A 23,111-nucleotide genomic window follows, 5' to 3' on the forward strand; every position below is an offset into this window, starting at 1 on the left:
CTGGACCAGGCAGAACCTTGTGCTGACTCAGGGGGTTTATTTTTACACTACTGGATGATGCTTAAGCTCAGTAAAAGTAACATAACCCCGACTGCACATAGAAAGCAACATCCTTAAAATGAGCTTATGATTCTGTTGTCATTAGAGGGAGCTTTCTGAAAACACTGGCATTTCTCAGCAATACCATTTCATTTCAGGATTAGATATTGGAAAAGATGTGAGAATGTACAGAACACCTTGTGCCACTGCATCAACTCATCACGTACCTACATTTGCAGTAATGCCTGCAGCCCTTCTCTACCTTAAAAATAGCATAGATGAAATAAAAAAGGTCCAAAGGGACATGGGAACAACTCCCATAAAGAACGAATAGGATTGTTGAGCCTAGGAAAAGGGTAACTGATATGATACTTGCCTGTATGAAAAGTACAGAAAGGGAATAAGACGTAGTTATTCACTGCACCCCAGAAGAGCCAAGGAAATTATCAAGAAACAGAATTAAGTAAACAAAATGCCAGCAGAATTACTCCTAAGGAGCAGGGAGGTCCTGCCGAGCTCCACACTGCTACTACAGCCACCCAGACTGAAGTGGGAGATAGTCTGAGCCTGTCTATTCTAGCTGTGGACAAAAGGACATACATACCATAGCTAGGAGAGCCTGACGAGATACAGCAGACAAAGCTTCAGTTCCTGTTTATTTAGGGGACTGCGCACATAGATCCACAAGCGTAGGCTTGGAAAATCACGTGGGTACTTGAGCACCAAATGCTCTCACCTCTTAAACCAGGATGAATTTATCTGCAGCTGCCTGCTGCAGGCTGCAAGATTCTTTGCTCTAGCAAAAGGGGCAGACCCTGCCCAATGAATGTCACCCACTTCCAGCAGGTGACAGAGGCCAACACTTCCCACCTATGTTCTACCACCCTCTTTGCTCCAGAACACAAACCCAGAAGAAAACCAGGCATGCTTGTTACACACCATTCATCATTAGCCATCCCTAGAGCACAATGCAAATATCCTACCCAAAATGGAACGTGGTGAGTTTGGAGGTTTCATTCTAGAATGGACAAAAATAAGACATGGGTTCAAGCAGCAAGAAGTTGAAGTCCTCAGGGTTGATTCCACAAGGAGGCAAAGGGGAACCTTCTAGAATCATGGTGGGAAGCAAGTAGCACAGAGATGACTCCTTTGGCCATGAGCTTACCTGAGTTATTTCTGTCATCTACGTATCTGAGGTCATCAGCTGCATCAGGTGACTGGAAGAGAACAGAAGACATGAGCCTCCACCTCTGTAATGCCAGTGCCAGGTAATTTCCCACCTCCAGCCTTCCAACACACTCCAGAGAACCTGTAGCCCTCAAAAGTGCTGGTAACTCAGTGAATTACTACGTGATTACAACATTACTCCTCTGTGCTAAAGTCAAGCAGCCCTTTGCCTGAACTGCCCATCAGAGCTCTCCCTTCTCTGTGTGTGTGTAGGAAGGAGAGGATTGGAAGTGACATGAAAGGCAGAAAGCATAGAGACTGTAGAGAATGAGTAGAAACATGCGAGGACAGCGAAGACGAGCTACATTTCCTTGAGAGTCCCTAATTCTGCCCCTGCTCTGTTCCCAGCCCCAGCTGCTTACATAGAATCAACTTTCTTTTTTTCTATTTAGGTATGTGTAGAGAACTGATGTGGGATAGGGAGCAGTTACATCCAACACATGGCAGAGAAACAGCTAAGGGATAATCATGAAACTCCACCACCTCCTGCTGATTTTGAAGCCTTCACAAAACAAAGTCCACTCCAACCACCAGAGCTGCCTGTAGGTCATCAAATCAGAGTGACACCAGCACAAGAAAACAACTTTGCTCATGGTCATGAACTTGAGGTGGCTTGAAAATCAGCACTACTCTGGTTAGAGGCATAAATGTCCCAAACTCTACTTCTTTTGATGAAATAGAGAATTTAATCTAGCTGTATATAGAGCTTCAAGGATAGATAGGTCAAAGTATTCTGCTGAGGTATTCTGTTTACCTCAAAAGTGGCTGCATTTGTTACTTCCACTATTCTTAACAGGTTTGTACACAATACACTGAGCTCAACACTTCCCTGGAGCTGTACAAATGTGAGGATAGGGCTTCAGAAGAGCTCAATATTCAAGTTTAATAATGCCAAACTCAGCTGAAAATTCTGGCCACTACTCACCAAAATCTGCTTGCTTAGCTCAAGAGCGCAAGGGAGGAGTAGCTTAACTTCTCTTTAGTTGTAGGATAAAGGATGGAGGCTCTATAAACTTATATGGAAAGCATTAAGGAAGTTTCCCAGCTCTGGGAGTGCAAGAAGCTCTCATTTCCATATAACTTGCTCATTTTGTGCAAGCAGCAAAATTGGAGGGGGCAGGAAAGAGGGGGAGATGATCTGGGCCCATTTAGTGCTTTAGAAGCAAATGTGTGGTAGAGGTCATGCTGCTTTGGCATGACTTCGGCACCCACTTTTGAGGAACACAGCGCAGCCAAACAGCACTTGCATGATCCAAAGAGAGTGATGCAGTTGTGCAACTATGGCCAGGAAGAAACACAGTCTCTTAGTTACTGTGCTGCTGAGAGAGGTCCAGAGGAGCTGCCTGGTGATCTGGAGGTGTAGCCTACTTTGGAGGCACCTTCTCAGCTGCATGAAGACCCAGTGCTGCACTGTGGCCTTGGCAGAGACTTGGGGGAACTCGAGTAGTCAGAGCTGCCACTGGGGCTTGAGTGGCCAGTCCTCTAACTCACTCGGTACAGGACCTGGGCAGGAGTGCACCACAAAAAGAAGGGATTCTTAGAGAAAAAGATGGGTGACTACCCAAGGCTGAGCAATGCCACCACTGAAAGGAGACGGCCAAGAGTATGCATCAGATAGATAGATAATGTCTAACTGCCCGAGAATCCTCAAACTGCAACTCTGCTAAAGTCAAAGTCAGCCTGGGTTTGGGGATGACACCTTGGACCTGGGATCTCTGTGACATGACAGCAAGTTAAAGCCCAACATGTGAATACTTGCCAGCTCTCCACACACAGCACAAAGGTAACTGCAGGTATCACTTCACTGTCTTTACAGGAAACTAAAAAACCAATCACAAGCATACAGTATCTGCTCAGATGTGACAAATGCCAATCAGTTAATGACTAACCCAGACGGTAAGAGAAAGGCAGTTCACAGTCCTGGGCAACTGGCTCTAGGTGGCCCTGCTTGAGCAGGGGGGTCAGACAAGGTGACCTCCAGAGGTTCCTTCCAACCCCAGGTGTTCTCTGATTCTGTGACAAAGCAGCTTAAATGAAATGAGGTTTTTTCAGGAAGGAGAACCACATCGCCACGGCACTCACCCTCAAAACTTGGTCTTCTCTTACCACATAATAACTTCACAGTTCATCTACAGCAGAGTTACAACATATGAGTATTGGCACCACATATGCTGCTTGGGCAGGATGGTGGATATTTGTATGTACATATGTAAATATATGTATATGATGTGTATGGATGCATGAGGTTAACATTTGCACCAATTTACAATTTGTTTGCAATCATTTCTATGGCTATTTCTTCCTTTTTAGTTCTCATCTTTCACTTAAAACCATTTCAGGATCAACTGAGGTGAGGATGTATCATAGAATCATAGAATAGTTAGAGTTGGAAAGGACCTTAAGATCATCTAGATCCAACCCTCCTGCCACGGGCAGGGACACCTCGCACTACACCATGTCATGTAGCTGCTTTCTATTTGCAAAGCTTTTGTCATTCATTTTAAAACTGTCTGGACCAACTTTTTCTCAATTCCACCTGACTGAAGTCACCAGTAAACCCACAGTCATACAGCACATCAGGCTCTCATTGCCTTCACACAGGTAGGGCCTTTGAAGAGGACTTCCTCAAATCATTCAACCTCTGCTCTAAAGGTCATTGCTTCACGTGCAAGCCCTGACTCATCTGACAGACAGCTTAGCATGCAGTTTATACCTGGATTTCGTAAACAGGTTTGGAGGAAGGAATAGCAGCAAATTCCCGGTAGTCAAACTTCTTTTCAGACATGGACTAGAAGGGACAGCAAAAGAGAAGAAACAGAGAAGAGAGAATAAGGGGAGAGAAATGGATGGAAAACCAGCAGCAAGCTGAGCAGTCACTCTATGCAGAGATAAAACCAGAAGCACACCATCATGCTCAGTTACTGCCAAGAGTGCCGGGATACAGCCTCTGAAATTGGGGCATCTCTGGGACACTGTTCTGGTGTCAGGGCAGGGCTCCCATGTTGCAGAGAAAACATTACGTGCTGCAGTAAAATGCACTTGCACACCAGGTCAGGCAGAAAACCTATTTTCATGGGAAGATTCGTGGCAAGATTCCTGATGGCTGTGGCACAGTCAGGGTTTAATCCAGAGTTGGCTGCATTGCACAGCCTTGGGAAAAACCAGGTCTCCTTTCTGGGCAGCTGCTCCACTCTTCCATTTGCCTTACTAACGCTGACAGTTCTCTGCAGCAATGACCTGGTGCATTTATACGGGCGCATACAGAGATGCTTAGAAAAAGGAAAATGCTGATTTCAGCTGCTGTTCTCAGTTTTATGCTGTTGAGGAAACAAGGGGCCAAAGTCTCTGAAGAGAATGGCTTTCTGACCACGGAGATGAAGAACCAAGAAAAGGATGAAATAATAAAAACATGGAAACAGAAACCAGCTGTTACATCATAGTTGCAAAAGAGGGGGGATGCCTCTAGCAATGGATATGGCACAGCTCCAGCCACGGTGCTCTCTTCACCTATCATGCGTTATTTAAGTCGGGATCCCATGGCCCAGATGCAGAGCCCACACCCAAGCCAAGTGACTGAGAAATCCCAGGATGATAGGCGAGATACCAAAAGCAAGCAGGATTTCATACCAGCCTTCCTGGTGAAGTGATGTTTCTGGGACTGCAATCTGCAAAACATGACAGAAAAGCACTTTAGCGAAGGCCTGTATTTGTGCAACTCTTCCCCAGACCTGCCCCTTCCATTTAGCAGCGTTTGGGTGTGATAAAAGACTCTGCTGAGGAAAGATGCTGACTGCTCTGAACAAGCACCTCATTCCTCTTCCTAGAACAGTCAAGATGCTGGTTTTATTTCTGCTCTTGTTCCCTGGAACCTTCGGGTGCCCCCTCATGTTTTCTATAGATCAGGCCCTTCCCCTGTGCTGAGAGATCCTATATGCCCCAAAGGACCTTCCAATGCAGGCTGAAGGAGGCACTTGCTGTCAGCAAGTCTGCTCTCAAGCAAGTTAAAAGCTAGAGAAGCCTTAAATTCTTGCCTCAGAGAAGGGACGGCTGTACAGTACCTTCCAGTGGTGTTGGTGATGGGGTGGGGACAGGTGAAGGTGACTCTGCCAGCTGCTCCAGTGTGCTGCGCTTTTTCCCCTCCTTGGACTTGGCAATAACCATTTGGGCTTTCAAAGCATCCTGTTCAAGTGATTTCATCCTGCCTCAGAAATGAGGGAGGGAGAAAAAGACATAAGACATTTCCTTCCTGCTAAGAGATAATGCCACCTTCTGCGCCCAGCAGCCAGACCACAGTCAACAGGCTGAGTGCAGAAAGGTGAAACCAAGCACCCATGGTTCCCTGAGGCAGGCAGACTTTCAAAGCAGGAGAGAACAGCTTGGTTTGCTGTCACCCTGAAACACACATGCCATTGTATATGCTGAACAGAGCCTAGAGCTAAGCATCAACACACTGAGAAGCTGCAGGCCTTCCCAGAGGTGTCATACACGATGGGGCAGCAGCCCAAGCTGGGAAAGGAACTGCAGGGGTTCAAATGAGTAAGATCAGTTCTCAGGGCTTTGCTCTCCTCTGTGCTCTCAGTATGCTGCATCTTAACCCTCTTCAGCCATCAGGACATTAAGAGATAACTAAAAAAGTGGGCTCAGCCCTCAGCAATATCTGCTCCCTTCTCCCAGACAAATAGACCCAGCTTCCCCCCTCATCCTCAGTAAGACAACTGCCAGTAGTCTGTGGGACCTCAGGGAATGAACACCAGCAACCACTAATGTTTCCTTCCTACCCCTGGCAGGCCACAGCTGGGAGCACTGTGTTGGGATGTAGGGACACAGACATGCAGCCAGCAGGGAAGGGGCTGTGCACACCTGGATTGGCTTCCTGACCCAGGGGTTCTTGAGGCGTGACTCTGCATTGCACTAGACATCTGAGCTGGCCTGGCCCCAGGAGCAGGAGCCCACTGTCGGGACTGGTACAGCTTCCTGGCCAGATCCTGCTCGTACTGTTTAATACTGTCTTCAAGAGCTGAGGATCTGAGGAGGAGGAGGAGGAAGAGGAGGAGGAAAAGGAGGAAGAGGAGATGATGGTGATGAACATTGCAGCAGACAACCGCAGGGAAAGAAAGAAAACAGATGATACAGGAACATACCCTGGCAAGGAGAAATATGGGTCTGATATAGGGGTAGCGTTGATTAAAACAGGACCCTGTCCAACACCAACTGCTGCAGAAGAAGCAGGAACCTCCAGAGGGCAATCTGGGATGATGTGCCTTCAGAGCCTCAGCATCTAGAGGCTGCCCTCCTCATGGCTAGCAGGAGAGGACTGGAAACCCACAGCAGACCAATGGAAACAGCCCAGGAGATAGTTACAAAGGTGTGTATGTGTGTACATGTGAAGCAGACTGAGGGAATACAGGGCACGAGTGAGTGTGCATGCACACAGCTGATCGTAGTCTCTTAGTGTACATCTGCATACATACATCTGACCACATGTTAGTGTGCACCTTTCTCTGAGCACGAGAAAAGGGGAAGCAAAACGAACAAGCACATTACAAAAGGTCTTTCTGCCACAGGCCCTGGAACACAGGCAAGAGGTGAGTGTGTCTGTAACACAGTGTGTGTATGGTGGGAAAACTGCCAAGATGCAGACAGCCCTTGCTGGACACCTGCCCCCCTCAGTATCATAGAATCGTAGACTCACAGACAGGTTTGGGTTGGAAAGGACCTTAAAGCTCATCCAGCTCCAACCCCCTGCCATGGGCAGGGACACCTTTCACTAGAGCAGGTTGCTCCAAGCCCCTGTGTCCAACCTGGCCTTGAACACTGCCAGGGATGGGGCAGCCACAGCTTCTCTGGGCACCCTGTGCCAGTGCCTCAGCACCCTCACAGGGAAGAACTTCTGCTTAAGAGCTCATCTCAATCTCCCCTCTGGTAGGTTAAAGCCATTCCCCCTTGCCCTGTCCCTACAGGCCCTTGTCCAAAGCCCCTCTCCAGGTTTCTTGTAGCCCCTTTAGGCACTGGGAGCTGCTCTAAGGTCTCCCCTTCCTGAAGCAGGGGGGGAAGAATCTCCTCCCTGACCTGCTGCTCACACTGTGGTGATGCAGCCCAGCACATGGGTGGTTTCTGTGTATGTGCCTGTACCTTCTCAATCACACTCTTCCTATGGCACTAATGTCAGCAGCTGTGTGTGCCCAGAACACTCATATAGCTGGGGTCCCAGTGTGTTTGTCCCAGCAGAGCACAGGGGGATGTGCTGGGGTGGGGGAACATATGTCCTGGCAGAGCACTGATGACACAGGGAGAAAAAGGAAAGCCCAAGAAGGTGCAAACTGATGGGGTCACGAGTGACAGCACACAGACCAGAGAACTGGAAAGAAGCAGAAGATAGAAGATTAGAAAGAAAGTAATAAAATCAGTGGCATGCACTTAAAGAACATTCAGGTTAGTGAGGCTGCAGCATCATGTGCAGGGCAGTACAGTCCTCCCTGCCACAGCACACATGTGGTGCTGCTTGGGGGCCTCTGGAAATAAGACCTGAGCCCTGGCTGCCATCACATCACTGTGTTACAGTTACAGAAGAGGGATCCTAAGGCCACCAGATCATCCTGGGAGATCTGTGGTAGCAGGGGGCAGTCCATCCTTGTCTTACAAAAAGAAGCACATTACAGTGACTGATTCCCGCCAATGCCAAAATATGCCAAGCCTTAACCCTACCCAAGGAATCAGCCAGGCACTTCTCCAAGAACTGATTCATAGAATGGTTTGGGTTGGAAGGGACCTTAAAGATCATCCAGTTCCAACCCCCAAATAATAATAAATAATAATAAAGAATAAAAAGCTAAACCTTGGTATCAGAAGCAAAGTGGAGCTGAGGACCTGGTCTGCAGAATTTAAAACCAGTAACACTGGATCTGGTAACTGACAAGCAAGATGGCTGCAAGTAGCTTCTCCTTGTCATGCTCTCTTACCTCTAAAAGGCTCTTCCTTCACCAGTTCATTTGCTGTGAACAAAATGTGCTTAGAAGAGAAGAGACCGAAGGTTTGGAATGCAGGGATCTCTCTCCTGCTCACAATGGACAAACCCACTATACTCAACACTTACTAACCCTTCTACAGTGTAATGTAGAATATTTACTGTGCCCTAAGCAATGTCAGCAAGACCCCAGCTAATCCAGACTCAGATGTTCAGTAATGCTACAGGATCACCTAAAAATCCTGCCCCCTTCCCCAGCATTTGTCAGATTTATCTGCTGGCAACAGCAACAAGTTCATGGAAGAACACAGAGCCCTGAGGCAAGTGGTGCACGTCCTGTGACACAAGTCACATCCTTGGCATGGCTTTGCTTTCAAGGTTTGCACAGGCAATGTCAGGTTTCTCCTTTCTACACCCATCTGAAACAAAAAAGTCTGCCTTGGATATGTTAATCCTTAGGCAGGAGGAATAAGAGCTGACACTACCTCATAAAGCCTGACCCACGATATGAGGAAATAAACATGAGAAGTGGAGGCATGAGGGAGAGAAAACCCTGTGTGTCTAATTGGGCAGGGGTGACAGATCAGTCTGTACCACCTCTCGCAGTAGTAATGTTGGTTTTCAGGAGGAAGAGCCCAACAGACAGCTTCTGCTTTGTTGGATCAAATACAACAGCGGAGCTTTTTCTTTCTTAGGTGAAAGACTGAGCAGCAACTGCAAGATGTCTACTCCTGACAGCACTGTGGTGCTCACACAGCATCATACTGGCAGTCAGTTTTTGATGTATTCAATGCTCACAGCCTTCCTGTGAGGCAGAGAAGTGCCAGTACACTCCTCTCTATGCACCTGCACTGTGTTAGGATGTAGGGATACAGAAGTACTATTAAGCAAGAATTTGGGTCACCTCGGTCCCATCTAGTCTCTTTCGGGCTATGGTTTCTTAGCACACTTTGGCTCTACAGCCCCTGTGCAGCTTCTAACACAAGGGCAGTGGGTCTGTTTTGGAAGGCATTGTTTGCAAATTCTCTTCCACTTGTATTTTTGTAAAAGGCTTCTTCTTCCTGGCTTAATGTAACAATAGAGAGCTTCCATTTGCAAATGATGCTGCCTGAGAAGTTGTGACACAGAAACCACAGAAACAGCATCAACCAGAACAGGCATGAGATGCCAACTACAGCAGAACACTGAGTGATTCAGAGCAGCAGAGAGAGTCCCACAGTTTGGAGCATGAAACAACAGCACAGGGTGGAAACAATCCTGGCAGAGCACATCCTGCTGACATCCTGACTCATCTGCAGGCATCCCCGTCAGTGGGGAGCAGGGAAGGAGATTACTAACTATAGACTCACAGCGTGTTCAGGTTGGAAGGGACCTCTGGAGGTCATCTGAACCAAAAGCTGCTCAAAGTAGGGCCAGCTTCAAAGGTCTAACAAACATGCTACAAGATGACAGAAACCAATCTCTTCCAAAACAAAGTTCCATAGAACAAAAAGGCTTTCCAGTGACCCATTCAGTTCTCTGGCATTACAGGGCAGTGCAATGAAACTAAGGCCATGCCTCAGTAACAAACTTTCAGCTGAGACAGACTCATCCAAGGCAAAGAGCTGGACATACCAAGGAAGTTGTTCTTGAAGGGCAAAAGCCCTGGTACAAGGGACATTAGTCCAGCTCTAAATAAACCATAAGCAGATCTGTTACATGATCAAGTAACAAGGGGAAGCTCTGTACCCTCAAAGCCTAGATAATTAGCAAGCTCTCATTGAGGACTCCACTAGATATTTCTACATCCTCAGAGCTTTCCCAGAAGATCACAGCACCATTATCATCCATGTCTAAGCACAACACTGGAATTGCCAAGTGGTATCACAACTCACGGTAACCCCTCCAGTGTCTTAGAGCGGGCTAGCAAGGATGAGCCACTAACAGCCCTGTTCATCTAAAAGCTCACATTCAAACCCTAAAAGACTGTTTCGGATTGTTTCTGGAATGCCTCCTACAGGAACATTATGGGAAGAAAACTGTAGTTATAGGAGCAGCTTGACTAATTTTTGAGACAAATTACATGACATAGTAAGTGCCTGGACTAGCTTCAAGTCTTAAGTTCTGAGCTAGGAAGTTCTCTTTCTTCCAAAACAACTTTTAATCCCTCTTTCACAGCTGATGAAAGAGTTTGTGTGGATAAGAATACCCTCACTTGCTAATTTCTTGGCTTCAGCAAGTCTGCCAGTCTAGCAGCACTGGATATGTGAAATGCTCTTTTCATTTCTCATTTTGAGTACGTCACCTTGCAGCTTCAATAAATACCATCTTTTACATGTTACAAAGGAAGTGGGAATTTGTGTGCTGAGAGGGAAGGAACACAGTCACCATCACATGAAGGTGTTTATGTTTTTTATAACACCCCACTGTCTTCACGATTGTGCAAGTAGCTGTCAGAAGCAGCTCAGCTAAGCAGGGAATGCTTCGTGCTGTTTGAACAGATCCCATATAACCTCCCCTAACACCTGCCTTAGGAAAGCTTGCTTAGTCCCTGGTTTAATACCATGTAATCCAAAAGACATGCAGCAGGTCCCCTTTCCTGATGTAGTGCAGTGAAGAGAACAGTGAAGTTCTGTCTCACCGTGCTGCTCTCCACATGGCTCGTTTCTCTGCCTCCAGAGCACGACGTTCTGCTGGAGAAAGCTCCTTCTCTTGACCACTCAGAAGCTCAGGACTCTGCATTCGCAGCCGCTCCTGGTGCCGCCGCTCAGCTTTGGCTGTCCTCACCGGTGCCACTGGATCCCCTGCCCCAAGGTATAACAGACTCAACCTGTGCAGAGAGAGAAATAGTGAGAGGTAGGCTGGTCTGGGCCACCACAGCTCTCATCTGCCTATTTTCAAGATAAGAGGTGATGACTGACATCCCAAGCAACTGTTTAGTACCACATCTTAGGACACCGCTGTGGGAGATGGAAGAACATACAGCAGAGGTGAGTTTCTTGGAACAAGTTGGTTCTGATCACAGTTCCCCTTTCTCCACAAAATCCTTCCTTTTACACCCTGGGTCTGCTAAAAGGAGGAGCCATCTGCTCCATTATTCGGCAGCTCCTTGGCAAAGGATGTTGATGATCCACTTACCCAGACACAGAGTTGGTTCTCTGTTCAGGCTTGATTCCCTCTTCCAGTGAACTCCTCTGTGAGCTGTTGTTCTCATTGACCTCAGAGGGCCTAGAGCAAAACAAGCACATCAGCTCACAGTACCAGAGGCTAACACCCAAGAAAGATTTGGAATAGATCCAAGCCCCAGAAAGCAACAGACAGTTCATTTTGAGGATGTAACCCTTAATGATTTTGCTCAACAGCTCCTGCCCCATTGCTGTGGGTGTTTCCTTGTTGATTTCATCAATGTTGATGCTCTAACTCATCATGAGAACTCCTTTTCTTCATCTTGAGGCTAACCATCCACTAACACACACACTCTTCAAATGTAACACATCGTGTCTGCTGGCAAGTTCTTGCACAGCTCTAGCCTGGCTCTTTCCAGCTGCCGTTCATGATCGGCAGTCTGGCTGCTTCCAGCTCTTTGCTGGTGTCATGATGCCTGAATGCTAACAAAGGACATCCCTCCTGGGCTGTTAGTCAATGCACATGTGGGCTAGGGACGAATCCTGAGCGCTCTGAGAACAGGGATTCTTGGTGTAGCCACTCTATGCATCTGCTTTACACACTGAGGCTTTGTGCTCATAACCAAATTCCTGCAAGCTTCTGACCAGCTGAGCTGGAGTTGCCATCTGCATTCTTAGGCTGTGCGCATGCAGACACTCCTCAGTCTGGTCAGTAATGAAAGAGGTCACACAAGCCCGTTTTCCACAGTTAGGAACATGCCTACAGTTACTGTGGCTCACTTGGCAGTGAGAAAGTTTATCATGACTCTGAGCCCTTACTTTTAGTGCTCGAGTTCATTTTGGTTAAATTTCAGTTTCTGCTCTGGCATGACAAAAAAAAAAAGATTTCAAGAAATTCAGTCGATTCACTGCCTGCCCTTTGCTTATCTGCTCAAGCACAGATAAGAAGCAATGGAAAGTCATCTAACGGATCTGGCCTTACTGTCCTCTAACCTCCCACATTTCACTGTGAAAACAGTAGGGGTAAGTAGGCCTTCACATTAAACCAAGAAGCTGGTTTGCATTTGGCTGCTGTCCTTCCCTGTCAGCACAGGCGGTGGAAGGTCTCAGAGCATTCCTCATGTGAGAAGTTCCCCAACACAGACTGGACAGAAACAATGAAAAGAAATAAGATTCAAAATGACAGGATGTTTTCAGCTGCTGTAAGACTGGCAGTAGAAGTGTTTGTGAAGAGAAGAATGTCTGTACCAGAGACTCAGAAGGGAGAGTCAAATAAAGACAGCTTCAGCTTTATCCTAGTGCAGCCTTATTTCTACCTGAAGTCTTATGAGAAGCCTTTTCTCATTCCCCAGTTCTATGCCCAAGAATTAAAAAAGCACCCATCAAGGCAACCTGGAGGACAAGTCCAGGAGAACTGGGAAACAAAAGCCTAAAAACTCCCAAACTCAGATTCAGCATCAGGGCTTATCTTAAATGAGCTACCTCTGAAAATCCATGTCTCTACATACCTCAGTGCACAGCTGAAGCAGCTGTTCTGCCAAAAAGCACAAGCTGGAAAAGCCTGCCTGTTTCTGTGCCCAGCCCTCTTCCCTGAATATCACTGCTACTGGGACACGCCTGACATGTGAGGGTGGTTCTGAGCTACCAGTCGTGTCTTACCGAGTTGCTGGAGCCTGGATGTTCCTTCCATTTAGTCTCTCAATCTTGTACTCAACTCCTTCAATGATGACACTGGACTGCATGCTCATCTCAGGCACCTGTTTCACCACCTCGTCCTCTTCTGCTTCTTCTTCCAACAGAAGGGTACGTTTCTGCTGCAGTTTTCGAGCTGCCAAAATAAGACAGACTCATCTTGCACCACAAAGCACTCCCTGAACCCCCACACAAGGATGCAACCTGATGCTTTTGTTGATCCTCCACTCCACTGATGCTTCAGATGCAATAAACTCTACACCATTCTCTCAGTCCCTCCTTCCCTATTCACTAAACTTCCATTCCTGGATGCTCTACAGAACAGATTTCAGCAGTTCAGCATGTTGACTGCATGCATCCTCAAACTGGAAGTTGTGTGCTCTCTGCAGCAGGTATTCTGCAGGTAACCAGTCCCCAGCGGTGTTCCTCAGGGCTCAATTCTGGGGTCAGATCTGTTCAATATTTTTATCAAAGATCTGGATGCAGGAGTTGAAGGCACCATTGGCAAGTTTGCTGATGATACTAAACTGGGAGGTGCTGCTGACTCTCTCAAGGGACATGAGGCCTTGTGGAGTGATCTAAATAGATTGGAACACTGGGCCATCATCAACAGCATGAAATTTAACAAGCACAACTGCTGGGTTCCACACGTGGGACAGAGTAATGCCAGGCTCAAGTCTAAACAGGGAGAAAAGTGGCTGGAGAGCACCCCTGCAGGAAGGGACCTGGGGGTGCTGGTTGGCAGCAGGGTCAGCAGAGCCAGCAGTGTGCCCTCGCACCAAGAGGGCAAAACGCACCCTGGGGTGCATCCACCACAGCAGAGCCACATGGTCAAGACAGGGGCTTGTCCTGCTGTATTCAGTGTTGGTGCAGCCTCACCTGGAGCACTGGGTGCAGTTCTGGGCCCTACCATTTAAGAAGGATGTGAAGGTTCTTGAATATGTCGAGAGGAGGACAACAGAGCTGGTGTCAGGGCTGGAAGCATGTCCTGTGAGGAGCAGCTGAGGGCTCTGGGCTTATCTAGTTTGGAGAGAAGGGGGCTGAGGGCAACCTCATTGCTCTCTTTTGGTCAGGCCTGACGTGGTCATGCAGCTGGACTAGATGATCATTGTAGGCTTCCTTCCAACTGAAATATTCTGTTCTATTCTGACCCGTCTACCGTAACTGCAAAGCAATAATGCTGCTTCGCTTCTTTTATTGAATATTTTTAACAGAAACCAAAGCAGACGGAACACTGGGGCAAGCATGCTGAACTTTCTAATGTTACAGCTTGCTGGCAGCAGGAGCCCTAAGCAGCAGGAATCTTTGGGTAAGTGCTAGAATTGCAAAGATCCAGAGGATGAAACTTAACCATTTCGAGGTATCTGACTGGGATGTTTCATCTGGAGTAAGCTAAAACTGAACTTATTGTCTGGACCATCTTCACCAGGGATCTCTCTTCCAGAGGCATATTTTTTAATTCTCCTCAATTACCTCACTTAGTAAGTCTCAAAACTATCTGAAATACAAGCCTGAAACTCATCATTACGGTTTTCCTTTCATACTTTATATCTTGATCTTTGCGTCTCCTGTATCTCTCTCTTAGCCAGCAGTGAGTCTGATATACCTAGATAACTTCTTATGTTGGACTTGTGATTCTTTTGGTCACATTACATTGAAGAAACCCAAAATGACAATGGTTGCAATTTCTTTTTCTTACCTTCCTTTCTATCTTTTATGAGCTTACTCTTGTCTTAAAATGTATTCAGCTTCCTGAACTAAGTGAAAATCAGGTTTCTAATGCTCTGGACAAATTCATAAAGAGCCTCTGAACAGGAATATAGGAGGGAAGGTGGGAAGGAGAAGAAAAGCTGTTTATAAGATGAACATCCCCCCCCCAACAATTTACAAAAGAAATTCTACAATAATCTTTGCAAGCAACGGGGTCAGAAGTCTCAAACCCAGGAGTCCAATTCCACCTTCATTTTCCTATTGAACATAACAGGATTTCAGTAGAAGCCTTTTTTTCCACTTAACATCGTTCCTCATCACCTTTTAAAACAAATCTCAAGCAGGATGAAGTACATCAAAAACTATAGCAGTAATTTTCCCTCCTGTTGCAAGCCCTGTGCAAAATCAGAGCAGCACACTGAGCAATAAAAGCTCTGCTGTCAGATACTATGGAAGGGTGCCATGGGTAGCCCCACGTTGCTGCACATCAGCCCCGGCTGCTTACAAAGAATCATCATCATTTGTAGTAGCTTTTTAAAATGTTATTGAGGTGTTTACTAAGTAGAGGAAGCTCCGACTTCCTCTAGTTGCACCAGTAGCACCAGTTCTTGCACCACTCAGCACCAGCACCAGTTCTCCCAGCACTTGCACCAGTTCTCACAACAACAGTGCAGCATCCAAAAACTCCTTCATGTCCACTTACTTCAAGCTAGTACCAGGCCTTATGAATAATAGTTTTATATCCAGCTTTTGGAAGTGCTGGATTTCTGGTGCGGGTGCTCCCTCATGTCTCCCATGGAGAAAGGATTCACTGAACAGGCCAAATGTCCTTGCACAGATTCCAACATACCTTCCTCTTCTTTCATTTTCTTCAGGTCATCCTCTCCCACCAAGGAGACACGCTTGGGAGGTTTGTCCATCTGCTGCTGCTTCACCTCAATTTCAAAGTACTTCTGCCTCTCACGGAAGGACCTCTGCTCAGGGCTGGGCAGGCCGCTGGGGCTCTGCGTGGTCACCTACAAGAGCCACACCAGCACTGCCACAGTGACCGAGCCAAACCACCCCCCATCACCTCCAGCATGTGCCCGGCCCTGCCATGTCCTCCACAGCCTCCTCTTCCTCCTCCCTCAGCCTTCCTCGAGCACACATGCTGTCATCCTGTCCCAGCAGCCACTGCCCCAAAAGCTTGAATCCTCTGCAAGTCCCCATCCTCCCACCAGCTCCAGCCATGAGAACTCACCTCCAGGGCAGCTTTGGGATTCTCTGTGCTGGTCTGACCAGGCAGTTCCTAAGGACACAAAGGGGCATATTCTAACCAGAAAGTTTCCTACCACCACTCTTGCCCTCCAGCCAAGTGTCACCAATGCCACATGAACAGCAGCAGTCCAGACATGATGGACTGTTTCACAAAACAGCCCCAGAATTAACACAAGACACTGCCAATTTTGAGTTATAAGGATTTACATTAAATTAAGGGCTAAACAGAGTGGTTTTAAACTGATGGAGGGGACACTGAGATGAGCTCTTAGGCAGAAGTTCTTCCCTGTGAGGGTGCTGAGGCACTGGCACAGGGTGCCCAGAGAAGCTATGGCTGCCCCATCCCTGGCAGTGTTCAAGGCCAGGTTGGACATAGGAGCTTGGAGCAACTTGCTCTAGTGGAAGGTATCCCTGCCCATGGCAGGGGGTTGGAAGTGGATGATTTTAAGGTCCCTCCAACACAAACCAATCTGGCATTCTGTGAAACAAGCGGCAACAACTTTTAAAAGAGCAAAAACTGAAAAACTTGGAGGAACAGGAGAAGAACAGGAGCAGAGAGCTCATCTTGAGATGGAGGAGGCTTAGACTTTAAATCAAAGATACAACTATCAAAAATTTACTTCTAAGAAGTGGAAAAATCTTCAGGAAAGAAAAAAAAATCTGTATTTACCAGAAGAAATGGTACCCCCCACTCCACTGAATGGGGACAAGAACCCTCAAAGGTGCCCAGGAAAAGGAAGAGAGACACAGATTGTGGTAAAAGAATTCTGATAAAACATAGAAAGAACCCTCTTCACAGCAGAGATGGTCACACGCTGGAAGAGACTGTCCACAGTGGCCTCAGAATCTCCATTCTTGGAAATTCAAGGCTCCAGTGGACTGGGTCTTTTGTCCTGTTTTGCACAGGGGACCAAAGCAGATGACCGCCAGATGCCTCCTCTATTCTGAATGGTTCCATGATTCAAACACATGGAGGGGAGAAGGAACAGTTCCAATTAAGTTAAAATTTAATGAAAAATTCCTCAGAACAGGTTTAGCCTGGCCCTGGACTCTGGAAGTTCAAGGAGTTTCTTTTTCTCAGAACAGCACAGTTATCCTACAGCATCCCAATGTCCAGGGAGAATAACTTCAACACAAAGTTCAGTGAGCTTTCAGGACTCGATATGTTTATGGACAGGACTCTGCAAGGTGACCATCCACAACAGGAACAGACTCCAACCCCAAGGGGACCTCCACATGTCCCTCCTTCATGAGAGGAACCAGATCACTACCTCCTTCCTGTTCTCACACCTCCCTTGCTTACCTGCAGTGCTCACGCACGTGTTTGTACCACTACTGGTGTACAAACACTGCCGGTGTACAAAAACTGCCGGTGTACAAACACCGTACAAACAGTTTGTACCACTGCTGGTGTACAAACACTGCTGGTGTACAAACACCGTACAAACAGTTTGTACCGCTGCTGGTGTACAAACACTGCTGGTGTACAAACACTGTACAAACAGTTTGTACTGCTGCTGGTGTACAAACACTGAAGAGTTTGTACCAGTGCTGGTGTACAAACACTGCTGGTGTACAAACAGTTTGTACCACTGCTGGTTTAACAGCCCCAGGCAGCACTAGTTACCTGTGTCTCGAGCAGAGGATGTGACAACGGCACTGCTGCAAAGGTCTTGTATGCTTGCTTGACATTGAAGGGGATCTCATCTGGAGAAGGTGGTGAAGGTGGCTTCTGCTACAGGAACAAAGACAGAAGGTAAAGATGACCACAGGTATTATAAAAAAACAAATATAGGGGAAACACAGCACAATCCTTGGCCTGCAAAGCCTAAAGAGTGGAGTACGTAAGAGACAGCTCCTGCAGAAACACGAGCAGTGTATTGTATACACGGTATGTAGAGCAGCACATGTATCACAGCCCTGATTTACTTCTTGGGTGGTGGAGGAACGATACTTTTGGTAGCACAGATCCTCACTGACTTGAACAGAATGTTGTGACTGATCTCTTGGCCAAGTGGCCACACTGCTGTCAGAGTCCTTGAGGATTTCCACTCAATTCAACTAGCATATGCCTGGTGGAATCAGTGGCAGCTCACTCAGGGATCTATAATCTGGAGAAGACTGCTTTTGATCTCAAATTTTCCCTTCACAGAATTCCACTTACTCAGAAACATCTAATATGGTCCAAGAGGATCCTCCTGTTCCTTGTCTTTACTGGGCTTTTCCTCTCCTATCTTCCCTGTGATCTCTCCTATCACATTCAGGGAGGAAAAGGTGGGATGACCTGCTCAAAGCATCACGGAGATGAATGGGAGTAGGGAGGAAATGACACCACCACCTTCCTTTCTACTAGAAAGGAAACCCCCATTAGTTGCTTCATTTCTTCAATCCCTTTGGCTGCACTAACTCAGTTTCAGGTGTTTGTGATTTTTCTTTGTCCTGGACTGAGGCCTAATTATGTTGTTTCATAGATGATGTTTGATGATGTTCCATTCTGCATAGGCTAAAGAACAGCACATCAAGATCAGAAGAGATTGTAAATATGTGAATCCTGGCCCATTACATGGGTTGTATACAGCTGCTTGTCTGCAAATCAGGTCTCTAATTTGGTCTCATGTCATACAAGCTTCAATGAAAAGAGGAGGGTTGTACTGCAGGTATACAGTCTTCTGTCATGACAAAGACCAAAATACCTGAAACTTTTATCCATCAACATACAGCCCAGGGAATATGAATCTTTCAAAACCAATCATTTTGTAAATCATAAAACTTACTATCAGCAAGCTGGTCTTAGCTCCTGCTCTGAGATGCACGACATGACAGACAAAGGTTCTGAAAGATTTATGCCTCAGCAGAAGGCAATACCTCACAAATAATGATCTAAATCTGTATCTGCTCTGGGGATTTCAGCCACGATACAGTTTCAACTTCTTTGCTAACAGTTTCAACTTCTTTGCTACAGTTTGCTAACTTCTTGAACAGGTAAGTGAAGACACAGACTGGTGAGGCTCATCCCTGCTAGAAAAATCATAGAATCATAGAACCATGGAATGGTTTGGGTTGGAAAGGACCTTAAAGCTCATCTAGTTCCAACCCCCTGCCACGGGCAGGGACACCTTCCACTAGAGACTAGGTTGCTGAAAGCCCCATCCTTGAACACTGTCAGGGATGGGGCAGCCACAACACTCTACTCGTGACAAGTTCTTACCCAGGGCATCCAGAGTGATGGATAAACAGGACCAGCCTTAGCTAAGGCATCTCATCTTTAAATGACCAAGTCACCTACCCACCAGGAGAAGTGGCACTTTAGCAACCCGGGGCAGACAGACACCGCTCAGCAAGGATGAACTCAGGCCACTTACAGAGTTCTGGATACTGAAGCACAGCTCAGGTTGTTGGAAGGGATTGGGGCTGTCCCCGTCCTCCGAATTATGCGAGGCAGCATTTTGTCGCACTCGGGAAAGAGGCTGAATGACGCCTGGCTTGGTCTGCTCGTGTCAGTGCCCCACAGCAGGGCAGAGCCAGAGGAGGAGGGCAGGAGAGAGAAGGAGAGGAAGGGGGAGAGAGAAATGAGCAGTTAGGGCAGCAAGATGTCTCTGCCGTGCAAGTGAATAAGACAAATCCATGCACCTGAGCTCAAAAGAGAGAGCTACTGAAGCAAACACCAACCAATGCCTCTGGTGCAAATATTCTAGACAGGCAAAGAGGTTCAGACAAGCCAGGGTCACAACAGGACCAGTGGGTCATAGAGAAGGCCAGGACACAAGGAAGAATCTGCCATGCAAGCAGCAGCTACAAGGGTCAGAGGGGTATGGCACGAGTATGTCAAAGCTTGGAGAATCTAAGTGTCATGAATGGAAGATGCAGTAGGGAAACATCAGCCAGGAATGGGTATTGGCAAAAGCCGGGGAGGAAAACGAACTGAGGCCCATCTAGGGCTCCAGTTGGAAATGCAGTCATAAGAGCACAGACAAGAGTCTGAGCTTTGACTAGATGTCATCACTGTTGGATGCTGTGTGGAAGTGAGGAAAACATCCAGTACTAAAGAGAGTAAAAGCAGGAATTGACTAAGCCAGGAAAAAACACGAGTGAAAGCTGCAAGGGTAAACAGGAGTAAAAGCTGCAAAAACACTCGCATCAAGTTTTCAAGTTGATGGTATTTAAGACGTGGTGCATTTGTACAAACTTGAGGTATAGCAGAGAACTGAAGAAGACAGAATAGGAGCCAACAGTGAAGACTTGCAGGGCTGGAATTGAGCACACACAGAAAGAAGAGACAAGCTCGATGTGCTGGAGTATGCACAGGGACATTACGGGAAGGTCTCATGGTAGATATACTTACAGATTTACTGTCATCCTGAGATGTAATGAAGTTAATGGAAGCCTGGAAACAGAAATACTGGTGTAAATTTGGAGTCCACACAGGAAACCTTCTAGTTTACCCTGCTCCATACAAGCAGAAATACAAAACTCCCAACCCGTTCCCTGCCCCATAGAGGCAAAAGCCCCCAAGTCTCACACTAACCCCCACCATACCTCCTTCTTCAAGCGGGGATCAGTCCAGAGCCCACCCACAACAGCTTCCTCTGCTATGTGAGAAGGCACAACAGCTCTCTGCACATCTTCAAGCACTGACCCCACCTTCCCCTTCCCAGCTCCAGCTCTTGTTCACATCCCCTGCCCTCTGCACTTGTTACTGAGCTTGAGCAAAGCCACCAGGAAGCCTTCACGCTGCCAGGAAGCATTCAGAGATGCCATTGCAGCCGTGGCCAGCAGGGAACAGCCCCTCAAGCCCCAGCGGCTGCCCGGGTGGTGCTCCCTGCAGCGAGCACCAAGCCCAGGAGCGGGGAACGCGGCACCGAGAAGGGCGATGGGCAGCGGTGCCGAGTAGGAGCAGCACGGAGCAGCAGCGCACACTGCACACCAGCAGCACTTACAAAGCGGGTCTCCCTGCCTGCCAGGTGAGCAGGCCGAGGGGCTGCAGGCGTCTGGAGAGGGGCAATGCCAGGGAGGATCGTCAGGGGAGAGACCGGGAGAGAAAATGAAGAGACGGGGATTTCCGCGTGAGACCGGCACCCTTCCCCGCACAGAACCGCGTTCCCCGAGCTGGCAGCGCCCCCACGCAGCTCCCTGCCATGGAGAAAGCCCCTCGGCCCTCCTCGGCTCGCACACACAGACCCGCCAGACACCCTCTCCCTCCCCTCGCCTGCTGCTCCCCCGCAAGAAGCTTCCAGAACTCAAGGCCAGGCAAGGCTGTCATGACACCAGCTTCCCTCAGTAACCCCACTTTCCTCAGGATCCCACAGATCTCTGAACTATGCCTGTAAGTTCTGGCTGGAGTACAAGATGTCAAAACCAAAGAACCTACATTAAAAAGAAATGGTGGCAGAGAATCAGAGATGCAATTCCTTGGAACTTCTACTGCAGAGCAACAGTGTGAACTGCAAGTCTCCTGAATTCCCACCAAATGTACAAGCCCCAAGGCTGGCAATTGCCCTGTGTCCTTCAGTGTTATCTGTTGGACCTGTTCCATTTTGTACAACATTCATTGTCCAGAAAGAACTAAATCCACCAGATATAGCTTTACCTGACACACAGGAGGCTGCTGCGTAAGGCTCTGATCCAGAAAATACTAAATCATGTAAACGTGACAGAAAGCTCATGTAGAGAGTGTGGGGCTGAGAATGCCACTGGCATGACTAAGGGCTCAGCCTTGGACACCAAGGCTTCTTCAGGAACAACTGCCAGCGCCACTAGTTCACAACAGCCATAGACCAAGGAAAAAGGCTCTGGAAGTGACTCATTCCACAGACTCAGGAATGGAAGCAGGGAGCAAACCTGCTGATGGCCTCAGAGGGCTAAAACAAAGGACAAAGTCATGAAATTGGCTATTAGATCATTAAATACATTGCTCAAGCCACAGAGAATTCATGATACAAAACCCCTGAAGTTGGTCTGTTGGAACAAAGTACAGCAAGTGCTACATAACAGGGAATTTGAGACATTCAGGCTAAAATCGGAGAGGGAAATGCCTGCACCCGCAAAAAATGGTCCTGCGTGCTCTTAACTCCATAGAATGCATCAATGAGACCTTGTTTATTCTTCTCGGAGCCACGGAGGACAGAGTGAACCTGGGAAGTTTCCACTGTCAGAGCAGTGACTGTTGTGAGAGACAAAGCTGTCACTGCTGCCACAGGAACGCGATAATGACAAGCCATTGGACTCTAAAGACAATTTATCACTGAGCAAGCCCATCCCAGCTTAGAAGAGCAGATGACATTAGGTGGTTGCTAGGGGCAAGGACACTGGCACTGAGCCTCCAATGTCAAAACACTGATAAACAGAAACATCAGGGTACTAGGAGAGTTGCCTACAACAAACTGGAACAAGGAACATTCCATCCAAACACAAGTTAAAAAAAATCACAATGGAGCTGACACTCAGAAAGATACAGAATTCCCATCTCCAGAGGTGTTCAAAACTGAACTGCACATGGCCTTGAGTAACCTCATCTAATTGGACCTGCTCAGACTGTGATTTTAGACCAGACCTTCCTCCTAAATCATTCTATGAGCAGCTGCATGGCCACCCTTTGGGCAGCCCTCACATTTTCAAATGAGAGCTGAGGATCTTCAATCATAGACTCAGGTTGGAAAAGATCTTTAAGATCATCGAGTTCAACTATTAACCTTGCACTGCCAAGGCCACCACTAAACCATGTCCCTAAGTGCCACACATACACATCTTTTAAACACTTCCAGGGACAGTGACTGCACCACTGCCCTGGGCAGCCTGTTCCAGTGCTTGGTAATCCTTTTGGTGAAGAAATTGTTCTAATCTCCAGTCTAAACCTCCCCTGGCACAGCTTGAGGCCGTTTCCTCTTGTCCCATCCCTTGTTCCTTGGGAGCAGAGACCAGCCCCTTCTTGGCTCCATCCTCCTGTCAGGCAGTTGGAGAGAGCGATAAGGTCCCCTCTGAGCCTTCTCTTCTCCAGACTAAACCCTCGCAGGTCCCTCAGCCATTCCTCATCATACTTGTGGTCCAGGCCTTGCACCAGTTCCGTTGCCCTTCTCTGGCCCTGCTCCAGCAGCAAATTAATATCTAGATCTCTTTCTATT

General features: G+C 47.5%; 1 protein-coding gene across 16 annotated transcripts in view; it reads right to left on the reverse strand.

The window, feature by feature from the left end:
- SCRIB (scribble planar cell polarity protein) overlaps positions 1-23,111 on the reverse strand; it is a 101,305-nt gene that overhangs the window by 3,982 nt on the left and 74,212 nt on the right. For 4 of the 16 annotated variants that reach the window (XM_030476632.1, XM_030476659.1, XM_030476622.1 and 1 more), the window contains 13 exons: positions 20,931-20,981; positions 20,336-20,377; positions 19,356-19,481; positions 17,621-17,728; positions 15,977-16,024; positions 15,587-15,752; positions 12,994-13,162; positions 11,348-11,437; positions 10,851-11,039; positions 5,325-5,464; positions 4,894-4,931; positions 3,980-4,054; positions 1,205-1,256 (listed from right to left, as the gene is read on the reverse strand). In XM_030476632.1, coding sequence (XP_030332492.1) covers positions 1,205-1,256; positions 3,980-4,054; positions 4,894-4,931; positions 5,325-5,464; positions 10,851-11,039; positions 11,348-11,437; positions 12,994-13,162; positions 15,587-15,752; positions 15,977-16,024; positions 17,621-17,728; positions 19,356-19,481; positions 20,336-20,377; positions 20,931-20,981 — 1,294 coding nt within the window. Of the gene's footprint in view, positions 1-1,204; positions 1,257-3,979; positions 4,055-4,893; positions 4,932-5,324; positions 5,469-6,178; positions 6,292-10,850; positions 11,040-11,347; positions 11,438-12,993; positions 13,163-15,586; positions 15,753-15,976; positions 16,025-17,620; positions 17,729-19,355; positions 19,482-20,335; positions 20,378-20,930; positions 20,982-23,111 lie in introns of all 16 variants that reach the window. The other 12 variants (XM_030476651.1, XM_030476612.1, XM_030476730.1 and 9 more) reach the window with 9 other exon arrangements.

Source organism: Strigops habroptila, chromosome 1, assembly GCF_004027225.2.
Source record: "Strigops habroptila isolate Jane chromosome 1, bStrHab1.2.pri, whole genome shotgun sequence".
NCBI lineage: Eukaryota > Metazoa > Chordata > Aves > Psittaciformes > Psittacidae > Strigops > Strigops habroptila.